The sequence below is a fragment of the Phalacrocorax carbo genome, chromosome 18 (assembly GCF_963921805.1).
Source record: "Phalacrocorax carbo chromosome 18, bPhaCar2.1, whole genome shotgun sequence".
NCBI classification, from domain to species: domain Eukaryota; kingdom Metazoa; phylum Chordata; class Aves; order Suliformes; family Phalacrocoracidae; genus Phalacrocorax; species Phalacrocorax carbo.
The window spans coordinates 9,281,656-9,300,307 of NC_087530.1; the positions used below are offsets into that span (position 1 = coordinate 9,281,656).

The 18,652-nt window shown below is 53.6% G+C and overlaps 1 protein-coding gene across 2 annotated transcripts in view; it reads left to right on the top strand.

Moving 5' to 3' along the window:
* The window catches only part of ASTN2 (astrotactin 2), a 358,900-nt gene that overhangs the window by 249,373 nt on the left and 90,875 nt on the right, over nucleotides 1-18,652 (top strand). For both annotated transcript variants that reach the window (XM_064469222.1, XM_064469223.1), the window contains 2 exons: nucleotides 5,114-5,379; nucleotides 18,256-18,389. In XM_064469222.1, coding sequence (XP_064325292.1) covers nucleotides 5,114-5,379; nucleotides 18,256-18,389 — 400 coding nt within the window. The remainder of the gene's footprint in view (nucleotides 1-5,113; nucleotides 5,380-18,255; nucleotides 18,390-18,652) is intronic.

Here is an 18,652-nt window from a genome sequence, read left to right on the forward strand (position 1 = left end):
GCGGGGGCTGGCACCGCGCTCCTTGCGCGCTTGGACACATGTGGCCGAGGAGCGCTGCTGGCTCCCCCGGGCATTGCGCCCATAACCTTCTCGCAGCCCCGAGCAGTGTTTGCCCATCACTAACAGCAGGCAGTGTTAAATCTGTCCGAGCTCTTCACAGACCTGTTGGTTACCGCACTGATAATATCTCACTGCAAGAGATATTCCCAGGCAAACACATCCATTGATTTTCTTTCTAACTCCCTTTCGATGGATTTGCCAACAAATGGGGATATTATTCTACCAGATAATAAAGGGGCAGCCTGTGCCCGCGGATGTGTATTGGCCATAAATCCCCGCGGCCCTGCCCGTGGTGGCACTAGGGCTGTGAAGCTGGAGGGTGGTGTAAAAGGGAGGTGGACCAGAATTACATCTTCCTTACATGAAATGGAAAACCCAGGTCCTAAATCAGGTCCAGCTGAGCAGCCAGTCAGTGTCGGTGGGGTTAACCTGTTGAGCCTGGAGGAATCCCTACCTGGGTCTGTTCCTGACGTTCCCTCTACGGCTTCAGCTGGAGAGCCTTCTCCTCCCCTTGTTCCAAGCTTTTCTGCTGTTGAAGAGCTACCACATCCTACCCCTGATGTGGCTGCATTCTTGTGGTAAATGGAGTTATTCCCAGTTTTGGAATGACTTAGGATCTTTTGGAAGAGGCGCTGGATTAAATGCTGGACCACTAGCAAACCCATCATCTTCTGGGAGCTCTCAAGAGAAAATAGCACTCCAACACAAAAGAGTTAGGTATTATGCTTCTGTTATTGTTATAGTAGTGGTGTTATCGTGCTTCCCTCTTGTCCAAACACTAGGAGGTGCTGCTGGTAACACTGGAAGCGTTTCCCCACATCTGCAACTGCTGCATCCCGAGCAGGGACCCCTGCCCGCTGAGCAGGCAGTCACCTCGTGCTGTGGGGTTATTAAATCCTGGTGGAGCACAGAGACAGAGCCAGGCACCCTGACAGGCGAGCGGTACCTCTGCACACCCTGCGCTGCTCATCCTCCCTTTCTTACGCAAGGCTTGACGCTTAGCGGAAGGCTGTTATTTTATTTGTTTTGTTGTGTTGTTGGTTTTTTTTTTTTTTAAACACATACTTCAGACAAACAAACAAACTAATAACTCCCACAAGTTGCAGTGATGCGTCTAACCACATCCGCAGCACTGTGCTTCCAAACAGATGTTGCCAGGATTCAACTGAGTCGCCAGCAGTGTTAGGAAAGCATGTTCAGATGCAAGGGCTGATAAGGAATCTCGCTGTCCTCGCTGCTGCTGCGCTGTAGCCCCTGCAGCCAAGCCTCATCCTTCTGCCAGAAGGGGACCTTTGGAGCACCCTGTGGTCACCTGCAAAGCCCTTCCCTGGGAGCCAAGCACAGGCTTTGCAAGAGCAATCTGAGCACCCTGGGAGGTTATTCAGTTCTGCGTGGGGCTCGTGCAATGTGGACCTGAATGCTAAAGCTGGGTTTACTTACTCTGTGCTGGACCCGGCAAAGACAACAGGAGTGTTTCTGTTGCCTTCGCTGGCAGCTGGAGGTGGCATTGCAATGGTACATTGCAGGGTCTGGTTCTGATTCTCTTCAACAGCAAAAACTTCCTTTGACTTCATCAGGAATAGGGTTGGGCCTCCCATATTTTCATTCGAGAAGAAGCCAGTCAGCTGGGCCTCAGCGCTGACGAACACTGTACAGCAAGTAGGTAATAAAAGCCAGACCAAGCCTCCAGGAATATGCAGGGTTTCTCCAGTTCACTGTCAGGTTTGCCATGGGGAGAGTGAGCTGGTCCCCAAGCCCCCTCCTTGTGTGCTCGCAGCTGAGCAAAGAACCAAAACTCATCTCAGAGGTAGTAGGGAGGGACACGGGGGGACCCTGCTCCCTTCTCCCTGGGCTACAGTTGCAACGGCAGGTCCAGGAATAAAGGAGTGTGTTTTGGGGGAAAATACCTCCCAGATCTGAATAATTCCTCTGTGAGGTGCCGTGAGTGGCGCGGGATGTGGGTGGGGGGAGAAGGAAGCACGGTCTCTGTCAAAGAAATTGCCAGCTTTCTAGAGATGAGTGCAGTCCCGAAGGCACCTGGAGCTGGTGCTTTCCGCCCCCTCCCCAAGCAAGCAGATGAGGACCAACAGTCCTCCTCGCTGTCTCTGCCCAGCTCTGGAGGAGCTGGCTCACAAGCAGGGTGTGCAGCTGGCACTCACAGGTACATTTTAAGAACAGAAACAGGGTGGGGGTTTTTTTTGTTAAGCCCCCAAAGCTCGTTCCACAAAAGCTACCAGGAATTGCTATCCAGTGCTGATGACTTCCAAGTGCTCGTCTGGATGGGAGATGGCAATTTGGCAGTGAAGCCCGTCTCCCTGTGCTGAGCCACGTCCTATTTCATTTTCCTCCTTTGGAGTTGTACCCAGAGCCTTTTTGGTACAAGGGAACACTGTGGATCCCTTGCCAGCATGCTGAACCAGGACGCTCAGCTGCAGTAACCCCTTACCTCCCTAGGAAGCCAGTCTGCAAAGCAATCCTTTTCCCAAAGCGGTTGGTCTCTACCACCCCTGGCTACAATGCCCTTTACTGGGAGCGATGGGCAAAGGAGCCAGCGGGTGGTGCAGGATGTGTTGGATGAGCTGATGCTCGTTTTCTTTACTTGCTAAAGGGGCTGTCTTGTCAGAGTGGACTCTGCAGACGGCTCTCCTTATCTAGCCCACCATTTGCAGGGAAGCCATGTCCTCTCCTTCCCCAAGGTGACATGTCCGGCAGAGCACCGCTGCATGGAGCTTCGTCTGTATTCCTGAATGGGGCAGCTAATGCAAACACTTGAGTCTAAGCTCTTACAGCTGCATCAGCTGGGTTGTCCCTCAGCACAGGGCGATGCAGGGAGGCTGTTGAGCACACAGGCCGGGTGCCCCCAGAGCTGGTGCTCGCCCGCAGAGGAAAATCCTTGTGCAGAGGTTCATTTTACTCCTTACTTGCCTCAGCTTGCTCTGTGCAAATACAGACCACAACTGAGGAGGACCAAGGGAGGTTGCTCTTCCTGCTTATTCATCCCACTCCTTACTGCTTGTTTGTACAAAGAGCAACTGAGACCACAAGCACTGTGTGTACATGCATCGTGTGCCCTGTGCTTCAGCGCAGAGAGGACGGGGGACACAGGGAGAAAACAGAGCAGATAGCTTCAACTGAGCCTCTCACAAGGCATTCCCAGAGCAGCGCGCCAGGAGCTGGACCATGCTGCCCATCCAGCCTGGGTTTCTTCTTTAAGGTGTTGGTGGAAGCCTGTATATGTGATTTGAACAATGATTTTTGGAAAGCCTTTTAGAAAGGCTTGAAACTGTGTGCCACATCTCCAGACGAGCCTTAGCTAAGCTTAGGCTAAGCCATAGCCTGTGTTAAGGACACATCCAGGCATTGAGGCTAGTGGTCAATAATTCAGGAAGGAAGGTTTGACATCCTATTGCCGCTCATGAGGTAGATAACTGATAGCACTTTCTGTTCAGCTCTATATTCATGTTCTCCCTTAAAGCATGGCTCCAAAACTTCCTTCCCCATGGAGGACTGCTGAAATCACTGCTTGACCGCTGGTGAAGCTTCGCAGCCCAGAAGCGTCACTGTCATCTCCTTTCTCTTCTAAATGTAGTTTAGTAGTGATGTTAAAAAAAATGTTACTCTTACCCAGAAGTGAGCAGAGGCTAATGGTATGCCTTGTAGCTTCGCTCTTTCTGAGCCACCCAGTTTATTACAGCTTCATGGCTTTCCCTTACAAGGCTTGAAGTTGCCTGGAGCTGCTCTTCAGAAAAAAAAAAAAGCTCTCCAAGAACAAGCTCCAACCCTCATTTTCTATGTCTGCATACACCAGTGTCTCCCTGGATGTTGAGACATCTCCTCACAGCCTTGTTTTAATTTATCTAAGCAACTGTCCCCCTTTTATCCCACTGAAACACGGGTTGGTTGGAATTTGCTTGTTCTTCCTGTGACAGCTTTGATCCTGTGCACAGAAGTGTTCCCTGACAGCCAGACAGCAGGGAAGGGCTGTCCCTAGCCTGAAGGCCTTCAGGAGTCATGAATGAATACTGTGTTTACTTGCATTTCTGATTGCCTAGTGCCTTGCCAGATCAGCTGCATGTCACTGCAAGCCGAGGGCATTGAGACAATCCTCTTTCCTCTGCAGCTCCTTCTTGGGACTGGGAGGGTGTTGTTGGAGGCAACAGCCAGCCAGCTCACGGTGTTGGGAGCCTCATTCGGACATAGAATGGAGAAAGGCTTTTCTTCTGTAGGACTATCACCAGGTTATGAAGGTTGAGCCTTCGTTCTTGGATCAACCCAAGAAGAGTGTCTATAGATAAAGAGTTTGGAAAGAAGGGTGCAGGACAGCGATGGGAGTCCTGGCTCCTTTGCTCAGGGTATCGCCAGGTGCGATGTTTTCCGTGTGCTTTGCGAGCGTTTGGACCAGGGCAGAACAAAGTACGGCTCTCTGGGTTTATCTTCTTGTGGTTAAGACCCCTGGGAAGCTTCACAACGGGTTTCAAAGGCCTGAATATTTCCTGAAAGCAGAATGTTGAATAGTTTGGTTTTGGAAACGCCTTTGTCTATTCCCTGTGTGGTGAGATTGTTCCGGTACCTGCTTACCCCCTCTGCCAAGGGGCTTCATCCCACCATGTAGTCTCTTTGCAGCCTCCTTTGGGTCCGTCTGCATGCCCTGGATAATATGTCACCCAAAAGAGGGACTGCAGGGACTAGAGAGGGCTGGCGTTGGGGCAGGAGTGAGGGCACTCAGCTCTTTGACCTGGTTGCTTTGGAGAGGTTTCTCTTTGGCAGGGAAGATATACTTGGGTGGTTTTGTTTCATTTTGAAGTGCAGAAAGTAAATAGACAAATTCAAAAAAAAGGAAGCTGGAAATGCTCACACTTTCTACCCACTCCCAAGCAGTGACCTGCAAGTTCTGTTTTTCTCCTTCTCTCCTTGACCTTTCTGGTTTCCTGCTCCCACCTGGCCTATACCTTCAGCAGCTGTGTTTATCCTGGCTACAGCAAAGTTTGGGTTTGGGATGACTGTGCTGAGATTTATTTAATGTTGTTTGGTTTCTTTTCTCTCCCAAAACCAGAAACAACAGAGCTTGGAAACAAGAAAGAGTTGAAATCCATGCCCTTCATCACCTATCTCTCGGGCCTGCTGACAGCACAGATGCTGTCTGATGACCACCTTATCTCAGGTGTAGAGATTCACTGCGAGGAGAAAGGGCGCTGCCCATCCACGTGCCATTTGTGCCGGCGCCCTGGCAAGGAGCAGCTCAGCCCTACGCCGGTTCTGCTGGAGATCAACCGAGTGGTGCCTCTGTATGCTCTGATCCAGGACAACGATACCAGGGAGGTGAGTGAGCCGGTGATGGACCAGCTCCACCACTATGATCCTGCCTTGGTCACTTCTCAAGTCTGCCTTCTTTGGTCTCTGCATAAATGTTGGGTATCCCAGAGCAGGGCAGTATTTTTGTGTGCATGTTTGGTGAAGAACACTTCAGGATGGTGTCAGTGATGGAGCTGGCAGGTCCTGCTGCCCACCACCTCCAGCTCTTGTAGACCTATGTCTCCCTGCCTTCAGGGTGGTGAAGGCAATGCTATGAGCAGCTGGGACCACGGCCATTCCAGGTGTCCATCCACAGCAGACAGCAGTGTGCAGATTGTGTCCTGTGGATGGGGTCTTAGAAGCCAGGCATCAGGTCAGTCTTTCACTCCTGGCTCTGAGACCTCGGCCGTAGCTGTGCAAGGGATGGCCAAAGTCCTGCAGGGCTCCAGCGTGGCTTTGCAAAGCGTGGGTGCAGAGGGAGGGCATAACCAGCCCCTCGGGACAGTCCTGCAGCCACAGGAGGTCACTGTTACTCCAGGAGGGACCAGCCAAGCTGGAGGTCACCCTTCCCTGGGGCTGGGCTCCTCTCCCTCCTGCAAGAACTTCAGTGTTAATCCTATGGAGATTGATTTCCCACCTTCCCCTTTCACTGGTGCCCCCTGCCCCCCTCTGCAGCCCTCTAACCCCAATCCCAAATCCAAAAATGACAGACCTGCTTAAAGTCACTTATTAGCACTGAGCCTGCACTTGATTAAGATGCCTGGAGTTGAGCCAGTGTGCAACAGCTGTGGGAGGGATGCAGAGGGCTGCAGGTCAGGAAGCAATCCTAGCACATGGAGGTGTGACCACCAGGAATGATGCTTCACCCCCTCCCCAGATTCACAGGCAGAAGAGCCCCTGTGCTTCTCCTGGCACCCAAGTCCCTTATGGGGACTGTCCCTCCTTGTCTACCTCTTGATCTTGTTCCTGCTTTCCCATCAATCAGCCCTCCTGGTTCTTCCATGCAACTGTGCCTGACTTCCATACCTCAGTTCCTCTCTCTTTCTAGTTCTTTTTCCCCAAACTCCCTTTCTGCCACTATTTTCTCACCCTGGTTCCTTTCCTCATCCATGCCTGCCCTTCCCACTGGGCAGGTCTTGTGTAGACATTGACCTGCCATTATCAGCATGTCCAAGCCAGTGCTGGGATGAGGCGTTACAGGCACAGGGAGAACAGTGGGAAAGTTGGTTTCCTTCAGGCAAGAAAGATACGCTTTCCAGCAGCGATCTGCAAGAAACCAGTTCCTTTTGGGATATGAGAGGTAGGTTAGCCAGCGGGGAAGGGGTAACAGCAAAAGCAAGCAGAGCCCAGCAGGATCTGGGGGATGTCCATGGACCCTGCTTACCACCAGCTCCCCTTCCTAGCCCCGTGCCCAGGTGGCAATGCCACCCGGCTTCCCTGGCCCTGGCTGCAAGGTCCACTCCTCCTTCTCCTCGCCTGTCCCCCCAGCCCTGCCGACACTACCTGCCCTGCCGGGCTCCCTTGGGGTGCCTCCTTGTCCTGGGGAGCTGGAGCCTGTGTTTCACCAGCAGCAGCCTCCCTCCCTCCCTCCCCTGGCTCAGGCGGAGGGCTGGCCCCATCAGCTGCAGCTGGAGGACAGCCCGCATTGTGCTTTCTGCTGAGGCGCTGGGAAAACCAGCAAACAAACACACAAACAAACAAAACTCCAATGAAGCAACCAAACTATAGAAGCCCCAGCCATCTTCCAGGGGGCTGCAATCGATGCATCCCTCCTCCTCCCTCCACTTGCTCACCTGGAGGTGGAGGGGCACCCCCGGGGAGCCTGTCAGTGCAAGGGTGCTGTGTGTGAGCCTGCTCCCCCTTCACCCCTGGGTGCTCTCGATCAGCGGTGCTGGGGTTAGAGGTGGCAGGACAAGGGATTCGGGCAGCTGCAGGACAGAGGATGCTGCTGGAGCAGGTGCCAAGGGGACGCTGGGAGCTGGCATCGAGCAGCACGTGCCAGGACAGGTCACCTTCTTCCATCCGCAGTGGTGGGCCCTGGATGGGGGGGCAGGTGGGTGCAGGCCGTGCAGCTGCACTGGGTCTCATTGTTTTGGCTGTGGGCTTCTCTTGATGGCAGGCCCTCTCATCCCCCCATCCCTGCAGCCCATCCCAGACCATCCCCACCCTTGCCACAGCAGGACACAGGGAGTGCTTTCTGGCTTCCCTGTCCCTCCGTCTCTTTCCTGGCCATTCCTATTCCCTCAACGTGAACCCCTTGTCTCACATCAGCCCCAGCACTTTCATTTCCCCTTCTTGCTCACTCTTAAACCTTCATCTGATCGGCTGTCCTGCTCCCTCCATCCCTTTTTCCCAGCTTGCTTCCTACCCTTCTCTCCATCAGCCTCTCTGCTGCAGGATATTTATTTCTTTCCCTCTCTTCCCCCTGCTGCCCGTCGGCCCCACAGGCCTGGTGCCTGGTGGCTGTAATCCATTGCTGCCGGAGGGACTCGCTGCCACTACAGCACAAACCTCACCTCTTGGCACTGGAGGGTTTGCTGGGTGGCCTGGGCTGGGCAAGGCTGCACTCTCCTCTCCAGAGGAGATGGAGCTGATGGTAGCCATTCCCGTGCCCCAGAGAGGATGGCTTGGTGCGGGGTTGGCGCTGCCTGTGTGAGAACGTGTCCCTGCACCTCTCATGGCATCGTGAGCTCAGGGACGAGGGATGCCCACAGGGGCAGGGGCATGGCCCTCCCCTCACTGTCCCCCATGAGCAGGGAGGGAGGGCTACTAGGAAGGGGCAGGGGTCTGGGGGCAGTGGGAAGCCGCCGTCTCCACAGCGGCATCACCCTGTTGCCAAGACCCAGCAGTGTGCCCTGGTCCACCGCGAGCGTGCCGGAAAGCCGCTGGCTTAAACTGCTTCCTCTCTCTGCGCACCAGGGTCGGCTCCCAAAGGGCGGGTGCTGTCAGGAGCACCTCCTCTATGGTCTGCATGATGAAATGTCCTTTTTCAGCATCAAGAAGGGGGCCTGGCGGGGGGGGGTGTGGGGCTGTCCCAGCACTAGCAAAGTGGCATTTGCCTGTGGCATAAACAAGATCTGCAGACGCCTGGGCTGAGCCAAGTTGTGCATCTCCAAGCACAGCCCGGAGCACAAGCTCAGTCTGCAGTTGAGTGCTCCCCTGTCTGCTTTTCCCTGTTCTTGTGGATAATACTCGATTGATAAAGCAAACGCTGACCTCGCGAGAACCGCAAGCAGAACCCGATTTCCCCATAGTATTAAGAAAATAGTGGTTGTAAAGAACTAAGATCTTTCTCTTTGCATATATGATCACACAGATAATTCTATACATGTACAGAGAGAAAGCAACATCATTAATAAGGTGGATACTAATACCTATAGAGTTTGCTGAAAGTTTTCCCATATAAGCCTAGCAGCAGAGGTGAGGCAAGACACAGGTAAAGACATTTTGCCCATTTCAGTATGTGCAGGGATTTTTTTAGTAGGTTTGTCTCTTCATCTGCCTCAGTGCAGTGAGTTACACACTTTTTAACATTTACAACTGCCACACTGGGCAAGGCCATGTTCTCGGTTGCTGATGACCTTGCCAGACTCTAAGTGTTGGGGTTTAAGTTTCCATGATGGGTGTCTGGCTTGGGCTGACTTGCAATTTTTCTATGTGTGCATGTTTGATTTCAGCTAAAACTGACCATTTCCAAGAGGGAGATTAGGTGAAATATATTGCTTTGCGCACATGAAATAAGTTGGAAAACTCTTTATTTCCGTGTCATTGGGAACTGCTGTTTTCTTCATGCTTTGAAGCAATGGCTTGAAATTTAGAAGGGCTCCAGGAGTCAGGTTTTGCCTTTTGCTGCCCAGGGAACATTTGTCCAGAGGCATTTGTGCTGTGAGCTTAAGGAAACTCTCATCTGTATGTGATCAGCAGGGGTTTTCTATCTGTCTCCCCAGTCCTGCTCAAGCATCACTCCTGCTCCCAGCAGCGGAGCGAAACAGTATCTCAGTGTGTTCAATGAAAACTCAATGGATTGAGCCCCTGCAAGGAGGTGTTTCTGTTTTCCCGTGTGGTTTAATGGCATTGGTCAGAGAACTTGCACGGTCGCTGATAGCTGCAGCCTGGCTGGGGACTTTGGCAGTGCTGGGGTGGAGAAGGAGCTTCCCAGGGTCATGAAAAACATGTTTGAAAACCCAAGCACCTCTTGAAGGGCTTTGCTGACTGGCTTTTTCATGGCAGTCATGGCTGATGTGGCTGTGGGTAGAAGGTTTCACAGGGGAAGGACTGCTTGCTGGAACAGGGGCAATGCTGGAGTCCTCCCTCCACCAGTCCCAGTCAGCTGGTGAGATTAAAGTAGTCCAAGTAGGTTTATAGCACCATTGCGGTTATAGCTCCATTCCTCTTCAGTCTAAATGCTCACAACATGGGTTGAAGAGATGTAAAGAGACAGAGAAACTGTGACCTTGGCAGTGACTTCTCTGGATGTCTCTGGAACCTGCATCTTATTTTGATTGATGCTGTCTGCACACATCTCTCTTCTGCTTCGCTTGAGCTCTGCAGCAGTGCAGACACCACAGTGTGCTCCATGGACCCTCCACTGCTGTGTCCAGATGAAGCTGGAGGAGATTCTCCACTGCAGGACTGTGAAAGAAGCCTCCACCAGTGTCAGTGCTGACCAGGCCCAACAGCAGAGAGTTTCTACCCATTCTGGGGCTTTCTGCTGGCAAAATGCCCCCAACATCTCGAGGGCAGGGTACTGTTGAGTGCTTGTGATGGGAGAGAAGGGAGATGTGGTGACCCTGGCTGATTCCCTCTAGTGAATGTCCTGGAGCCAAAGGAGGGGAGAGCTGCATGTCACCCCAGTGCGAGTGCCAGGCTTTGGTGGCCTTCCTCTTCCACCATCAACATATTCCTGCCTGCCCTCACCTCATGGGGCGGGCAGCATACTTCTTACTGCCCAGCATAGCCCTGGAGTCCACCAAGAGGCAGGGGCTGAGAGAGTGAGACCCCAGGTTTGCATATTCTGCAAACCTCTGTGTCCCCTGGACTGAGCTGTGGGAGGGCAAGCCAGGCAGCTAACCCTGAGAGGCAGCAGGAGGAGCGGGGCTGCCCTGCGTCCCCCCTCCCTCCCAATGCCAGCGCCAGCATGGGGAGCATCACCGAGACCTGGAAGATTCGGTGCATCCAGGAGCACCTTTGACAGGGATGCTGACATGCGTGGCCGGGGCCACAGGGCAGCTGTGGTCAGCAGTGGGGAGGAAAGGGGCAGGTGGGTTTGGCAACGTGGTCCCTCCTGTTTGTGGTCTGTTCCTTTCCCCCCCAAAAAAAACTGAAACAAACACAAAGCCGCTCCTGCGGAGCAGCTTGGCCAGCTGCAGAAGTGCTTAGAGGGTGGCGTGGCGAGGGGGGCTCAGGGAAGGGGGGCAGGAGAGATCAATCTCGCTCCTAGTGGGAAATGGACTCAAACCCCTGTAGTTTGTATTTAAGGAGACAAATGGATGTGGAGCTTGGATTTTTAGAACACCCCTAGGACCTTGATTTAATTTGAAAATTGAGTAATCTCAGTGTTTGCCTGCAGCTACAGCCTCCTCACAGCACATGCGACCCAGCCTGCGGTGTGGAGGGGATACGGGGGTGGCTGGGGGGGCACATCCCCACACTGCCAGCCCCTTCGGCCTCCGCAGGAGCCCAGCACGTGGCTGGGACCCCAGCGGGGTCTCAGGAAAAGCTGCTTCATTGCCTGTGCATGGACCACAGTGTGCTAGTACCAGCCATGCCTGCCTGCCAGGGGCCTGCAGGGGCCCTGCTGGGTCATCTGCCAGGATGGCAGCTCTCGAGGTTGGAGCAAAATTTCCCATCACTCCTTCCCACCCCTTGCCTGCGAGCACCCGCTGGCCCCGAGGAACCATCTCATGCTGAGCAGAGCGTGGCCACCACTGAGCACTTCAGTGTCCCTGGGCTGGCAGGGTGGCCTTGGCCAGGGCGCTGGGAGTAGAGGACCGGGAGAGCCGCGGGCAGCGAGTGTGCCCAGCCTGTGCTCATGCCGCAGGGGAGCCCTGTGCCAGCCTCGGCGTCTGCCCGAGCCCAGCCAGATGGGCAGCTGAGTTATCACGGACCAGAAGGCAAGCAAGGGCAAAGATGGAAGAGATCCTCTTTCATCCATCTATCTCATCCTTCAAACTCCCAGCTTGCTCTGAGGATGCCCTGATGATGATGGGATCATGTGTCCTTCCTCCCCCCCAGAGCAGGCTGGCTGCTTGCACAGATGATGGCAAAGTGGTGCTGGCAGTTTCAGAGGGAGCTGCTTTTCCTCCTGGGTCCAGCTGATCTCCGTGCCCTTGCTGCTTGCTTGCTCCGATGGTTATATTTAGGCAGAATTGGAAAGCGTAGCTGGTTTTGATGTCTTCTGTTGGTGGTCTTTGGTCAGGTCTCGGGGTCAAGGCTGTCTCTCACTTGCTTTTGGTGAGGTACAGTGCGATGGAGCCGTACCCTGGCTGCATAGCCAGAGCGCTTCTGTGCACTTATACCAACCCTGAATTACCAGGATGGACAGCCTAAATGGCCCACAATGGGGTGAAACACGTCCGTCATACCTCAATTGCTGCCTGTCTGTCAGGGTGGTGGGGAGCCCACCCTCATTTGTGTAGGCTGGGCTTGCCTGTGCGGCTCTCCACCCCTGGGCAAGGAGCTGGAGTATCCAAGTGTATCGCTGCTGCTACGACCCCCACTTAGGTGTCGACATTGCCCTCGAAGGGCAGAGCAGATGGAAAAGAGCACACCTGAGAAATCCAGGATCCTGGGGTGCTGGTGCCCTGAGACCCCATGGTCCCGCAGCAGGAGCTTCCCTTGCCAGGCGATTCCGGGCTCTGCCGCTGGCTTTGGAATTACGACTGTGCCTAGGAGAGGAGCCCTTGGCTCCGTTAGGTAAATGTTGTCCATACAGCTGTCCTGGTTCGGCCTGTAGGGAAGGAAACCCTGTAAGTGGAGACAAGAGACGTGCCTGGAGGAGGTTGGTCCTAGTCCTGAGCAGGACTAGGAGAAACGTACACCTGAGAGAAGGGAGAGATGGGGAGGAGGAGAAGGCAGAGGAATCGAGGCAGGGGCTGGAGAAGCCAAACCGAGGCTTATTTATCAGGGAGGAGTTTGCTGTACCCCTTAAATCGCATTCAGGAAGACAGATATCTGGGCCCTTCCCATTGCCCTATATCTCAGGGCTGATTCTCCTGGTGTCCTCTGCCCATCTGAGCCTTGCAGGAGGGTGAGGTTTTGCTGGATTCCATGGGGACAGGGTGAGAGGTGTCCCAAGGCTGTGGGCTCTCTTCATCCTCCATGTAGCAGCAGACGGCAGAGCTACTGGAGGACAACTATCCTCCCAGTACACACGCGGCTTCCCCAAAGCAGCCCCTGAAGGCGTGAAGAGACAGTGCCAGGGATTTCTTTCTCCACCACCAAAGCTGAAAGGGAGCCAGGGCAAATGGGGACAGTGTTTGTATTGTTGAGGTGAGGTTTTTGTTTTGGTCTCGGGTGTGGTTTTTTTTTTTTTAATTTGTTTTTGCTTTGTTTTAATATCTGCTAATTGGCCCTTGTCCTCCTCCTCCTGCACTTGAGCATCCTGCTGCAGCTCTAGCTCACATCCGACTCGCGTTACCGGGGAAGAATAGCTGCATTGTAACCGCCCCGATCGTGCTATAATGGGGAGCTTTGTAGCTGAGGTGTGAAAGCGGAGCTGGCTCCCCAGGACAGGACTCTCACTGCAGCGCGAAGGCTTTTATTTCCCCTGCTGCCAGGTTTTAGTGTCCTCTGCTGCTCCCTCAGATCCCATAAATAACAGAAACCAGGATGCTGCCCACCCTGGGTCCCTTCCAGCACCCTGACCTTTCCAGCAAACCGCTGATGTCCTTCCCAGGATGAAGTGCTGGTGATCCTGCTCCCCGGGGACAGGCAGCCAGCGGCAGGGAGGGTGTGAGCAGCACAAGATGAGATCACCTGCCAACAGCAGTAGGGAAACTTCATCCTCCTTTGCCGTGAACATGGAACAGGCTTTCAGACGCAGACTGCATGATCCTGGAAAGAGTCTCTGGCTTGGGACATCCTTAGTTTTCCTCCTCCTTTCCCCCCCCCCGCCCCTCCTCCCAGAGATGTCTAGACTAAGGAGCAGAGTTTGTCTCCTGTGAGTGGCACTGAGCGTTACTGTCAGGGCATGGAAAGCTTTTCCTCCAGCTACCCTATCATCATGGTAGCATCCCATTCAGGCTGTGATATCCCTGCTTGAGCCTACATCCCATAGTCTTCTTTCCCTTGATGAACAGGCAGTATTGCTATTGCTATCTACAGACTGCTTGGAGCACAGCAGCATCCAGGAGCTGCGGTCAATGGCCCTGTTGTGTCAGGCTCCGTGTGGGGTGGCATCGCTGGGTGACTGGATTTGCTGGTAAGCAGAAGAGGGCTGCACCTCGCCAGGGTGCCCTCTGCCCGCGCCGGGGGGAAGGTGGTGGTGGTGGTGCGCAGGCACCATCTCCCTCCTGCAAGCAGGAAGGGACAGAATGTCTCCCTTGGCTGCTGTGTCCCTGGACATGAGGCAGAGCCTGTCTGCTGGCATGACCCAGCCTGCTTCCACTCTTCTTCCCTTCCTTCTACATTTAGAAGAAGAAAAACAAACAAGCAAAGGCAAAAAACAATTGAGGCAGATTTTCATATCCCTGTCAGCCATGGAGAAGAGCAGATGTTCACAGATAAGCACCCAACACATGCCCCTTCCAGTACCCCATCTGGAAACACCAGCCCCTGTGGTGCGTGCTGAGTCCTGTAAATGCTGATCTGAAAGGTTCCTTCATGTCCTATAACTTACCTCTCTGGGGATGTCAACAGAAAACCCACGGTCAGAAATAACTTAATGCTTCTCCCTCCAACAGCCAGGTCTAACAGAGGACAAAGGAAATGTTCTTCTATATTCTGTTGCAAAGTGTCTAAGCTATAAAATGGGGCCAAATGGCCTCCCTCTGAGCACAAATAACAACAGGAGAAAGATCCATATGCAATCGAGTGTAGGATAAATGTGCTTAGCTGATCATTCGTTTCCCTAATATTTTTTTTATGAATAGGCTTAACTTATGGTAAGATGGGACTTTATGGTCCTCTAAGTCTTGCTTGTGTCAAAACAAATGAACTAGCCATCCTATGGGGGAACTATCAATCCAATATATGTGTGTGTATGGGTGTGGGGAGTCAGACCTATTATACCTTTAAGAGCAAATTAGATGCTGTTCCTATGATTCATAATGCTATATATCTAATGGCATGACTCGTCATCTAGAAAATAAACGTTTCGAGCCAGTTTCTCATCTCATAAATTTCCCCTCTGGCACTGAAGGACATAAACTAAATGGGCTGACTCACAGGGAAACAATACAATTTGGATACTTTTAAATGAAAGATAAAATTGCCTTAGGGCACAGAGGGGCGTTGAGATCCCGGGGAGTGGTTGGCAAGCGCAGGACGTCGCTTTGGGGGCCGCTCTGCCATCCCCATCAGGCAGGGCTGCTCCCGGGAAGCCCTTCACACTTGCAGAGCTTGTTGGGTTGTCCTAGCTCGGTAGCTTGGTGTGACCACCGTCGCAAAGCATTTGATATGGAGATGGTCTTCTCATTGTACATGGTGTCTCCTGGCAGGGAAGAGAGCGCTTGCTGCAAGTTTCTGAGCATGGCAGCAGGGAAGGACAGGAGATGTGGAGGTGCCCACTCCAAGGCGGGAGGGGAAGGTTGTCCTTGGCCACTGCAGACCAGGGAGGTCCCTGTGCGTTCCCATCTGCAGCTCTCCCACAGGCTGCAGGTGCCCATGGGACGGGTTTCAGCACCCTCACTTCATCCTTTGTTCATCGCTCTTGGTCTTCCTGCTTTGGGCTTCTGGTTTAGGTGGCATCTCCGTTCCCCTGCATTTGTGTGAGCAGTTGCATACCCCCCCGAGCTACACTGTCAGAAGGAGAAAGGGAAGGAGAGGTTTTCACATGGTTGCCACCTGTGGGGGAGCACATGCCTGCAGCGTGCCTTTGGGGCTGGGCTGGTTAAAGCTATCGCCTTTGCAAGGGAAGGCAGCTTCAATGGCTGATTTCTACCGGGGCCTGAGAGCAGCCCCTGCCACTGCAGCCAGAGCCTGGACCAGGCTGGGGAAGGTGAGGGAAGGAAGGGTGGGCTGTGTCAGAACTACAGCAAAAGCTGTAAGTGGCTTCAGGGCTGGGAGGACCACAGAGTCTTCAAAGCCCACTGGGACCCTGCGTTTGTCCTGAGGTTTCTGTGGAGCAAGTGCATGCCCCAGGGAGCGGGCTGGTGTCCCCACAGAGAGTGTAGAGCCTCCTAAAGCAAGGGTGGCCATCCTCCTGTGAGGAGCTTCATCCCTTCTTTCTGCATGATCTTACCCATTTCCCCCATCAGTTCGCTCTTGCCACTTCCCCACCCTTTGACACACGTTCCCTGGCACTGACGGGAAAATCCTGGAAACCAGTGGCTAGAAATCCCGCTGGGAAGTGAGGGAAGGTGAGTCTTGGCTGCCCAGCCACCCCAGCCCATGCCTGACGTCAGCCGGCTGCTGGAAATCGGATGGAGGCAGCAGCCAGCACCGGGGGCTAGCCGTGCTCCGCGAAACCCGGTTAGCGCGCGTAGGTGCGGTCGCCTTAATGAGTGCAATTGAAGGACGCATCGATTAGCTAACCTCATTTGTGTGAAGGTTGACACAAGGCAGATGACGGCTGGGTACCTGCAGGATCTGATTAAAATGTGCGCGAGGCTGCGCAGGCAGAGCAGAGGGGATTGCTCATCCAGCCTTGCACTTACCAGCAGGAAAAAAAGAAAATAGAAAGCAGGAATTGACTATTGGATTTGGCTAAAGGGCATGGATGGGGCGGGTGGGATTTCGTCCCTGGGCTGGGGATGTGCAGGGAGGAGCTGGGTTAGGGGCCAGGGAGGGAGTGTGCAGAGAGGCGGGGGCCGGGGCTGGGGACAGGGTGACAGCAGAGCGGTGCCATCGGTGTGACAGTGCAGCTCTTCCAGGGATCACCCAACATCCGTCTTCGCCCACAGTGCATGTCTGTGCACACATGTGCCCACAACGTATGTATTTATCCTGCTTCCTAGGGAGAGCAGACACTTCCCCATCCATCTACGTGCATCGCCTTCTGTTTCTATCCTGCACAGACCCGCTGCTCTCTACAGAAGTGTATCTGCACCCATTTATCCATGTGTCAGATAAACTCCTCTCTGTCTTCCCTGCTCTCCAATTACTTTGCGATGCCCTTTCCAGCCCAGCGCTTCAGTTACATTCTAAAGAACAAAATAAAATAACGTCACATTTTCTCTTTCACATGTTTTTTCCTTCCTTTTTTTTTTTTTTTTTCCCTTTTTTGAACTGTCCCATTTTGTAAATGCCTGGAAGCAGAAAATGTTTCAGAGGCGAGAGCCTCGAGGCGCCTCATTAAAGGTGCTCGGGGTGTTTGGGGAGAGCAACAAAACGCCGGACAATGGGAGCCCTGACGTCAGGCTCTATTTATACCTCCTCTTTTCAGAAACCTCCCCGGGATGGCGCTTTTCCTAGAGTTTTCTGCTAAATGCCACAGCCGCTGGAGCCATCCCTATCCTCCTCAAAGGGCACATTTTTATCTTTAAGGCGTAACCTGGCAGCACGGGCGGTATCACCCGGGCCAGGCATCCGCAGGCGGCTTTGAATGGGCGGAATAGTGCTGCTGCGAGCTGGGCTGCGCGGAGGCTGGCAGCGAGGCTGCTGTACGTGGATGCGGACCTGTGAAGGCATTTCAACCCCAAATTGTGCCTTTTAAAAGGTCAAAAGCATTACAGAGAGGTTTGTTTTAGCAGGTGAAGTTTGGGTGTTATGAAATCTTAGCAGGGCACTGTGGCTTCACAGGGTCTGGCTGAACTGTGTGTGCAGGGACAGATGCTCTCTTCCAAGCTGGAGGTTTAATTAGGCATGACAGGCAAAGGGTAGTGGGAAAAACCACTGTAAATCCACGCAGTCTGAACCACAGCAGGGTACGGAGTGAGGGATGTGCCATCCTGCAGCACGGGGACCGACACCCAGCACCCTGGGTTGTGGGATGGGCACAGGGAGGACGCCGCAGGGTTAGACCTGGAGGCCTTTGGGAATTCAGTCAAAGTGTTTCAGCCTCAGACAGCTGTTATTCTAGGCATCCACTGGCATCACGAGGAGCGGCTGGGAGGGCTCCTGGTCAGGCTGGGGACAGCCTGCGGAGGGAAGGCTGCCCAGATGGGGAGCATCCTGTGAAAGCATTTTGCAGGATTTAATTTTTTCTTCCAGATACTGGTATTTTGCTTGTGAATATTCCTTATGAAAGTGAATAAAGCAGCAATTTGCTTGCAGGGGGGCAGCTTGTACGAATAACAGACCTATGAGAAGGATGGAAGTGGTCTGTGTTGTTGGGGAGGTAGGAATTACTGTATTCTTAGTGGGGACAGCAAGAGCTATGGGATGGGCACGTGGAAAAGTTTCATTGTGCACAGCAGCCGCGTAAAGAACCCTACATACGATGTCCAGTGTCACAGATGGGCTTATGTTTGTGTTACTTCAGGCAGCTCATTCTTCCACCACAGGAGATTCCCCTCTGTCCAAGGCATCATGCAGACACTTCCCGTCCCCACACCAAAAGCAGCACCCAGGGATGAACCAGCATCGCTCAACAGGCGGGAGATGAAGCGCAGGGAGGTGAAGGGGCTTGTCCAGGGCCGTGCAGAGAGTCAGTGGCAGAGCTGGGGAGGACGCCCCTGTATTTCCCAATCCCGGGGCTCTGCGCACACACACCTCTGGCGCTCAGCACCGCGCGGCCAAGCCGCTGGCCAGATTTCACCAAGTCTTTAGCACACATGTTCACGCTTTTTGTTCTCATGTCAGGCTTTCAAGGGAGCCCTGATGAGCTCATACTGGTGCTCAGGGAAAGGCGATGTTATCGAAGACTGGTGCAGGTGTGACCTCAACGCCTTCGATGAGAATGGACTCCCGAACTGCAGCCCTCTCCCTCCGCCTGTGTACGTATCGGTGCGAGCCCCTCCCGCGGGTCACGGTCCCCCGGCACCAGCCCCTTTCCCGCAGGCTCAGCCCACGGGCACCTCCTTCCTCTCGCATTCGAGCCCCGGGGCCATAGTCCAGCGCTCCTCACTGTGTGACTGATGCCTTTAGGATATCCTGGCTCCGGCTGTGGCCCTGGAAGGTTTCCTTATAGATTTTCATCACCTGATTAGCAGGGCTCGTAGAATGGGATTTCAAATGCTGAAAGAAATGGAATTACGGT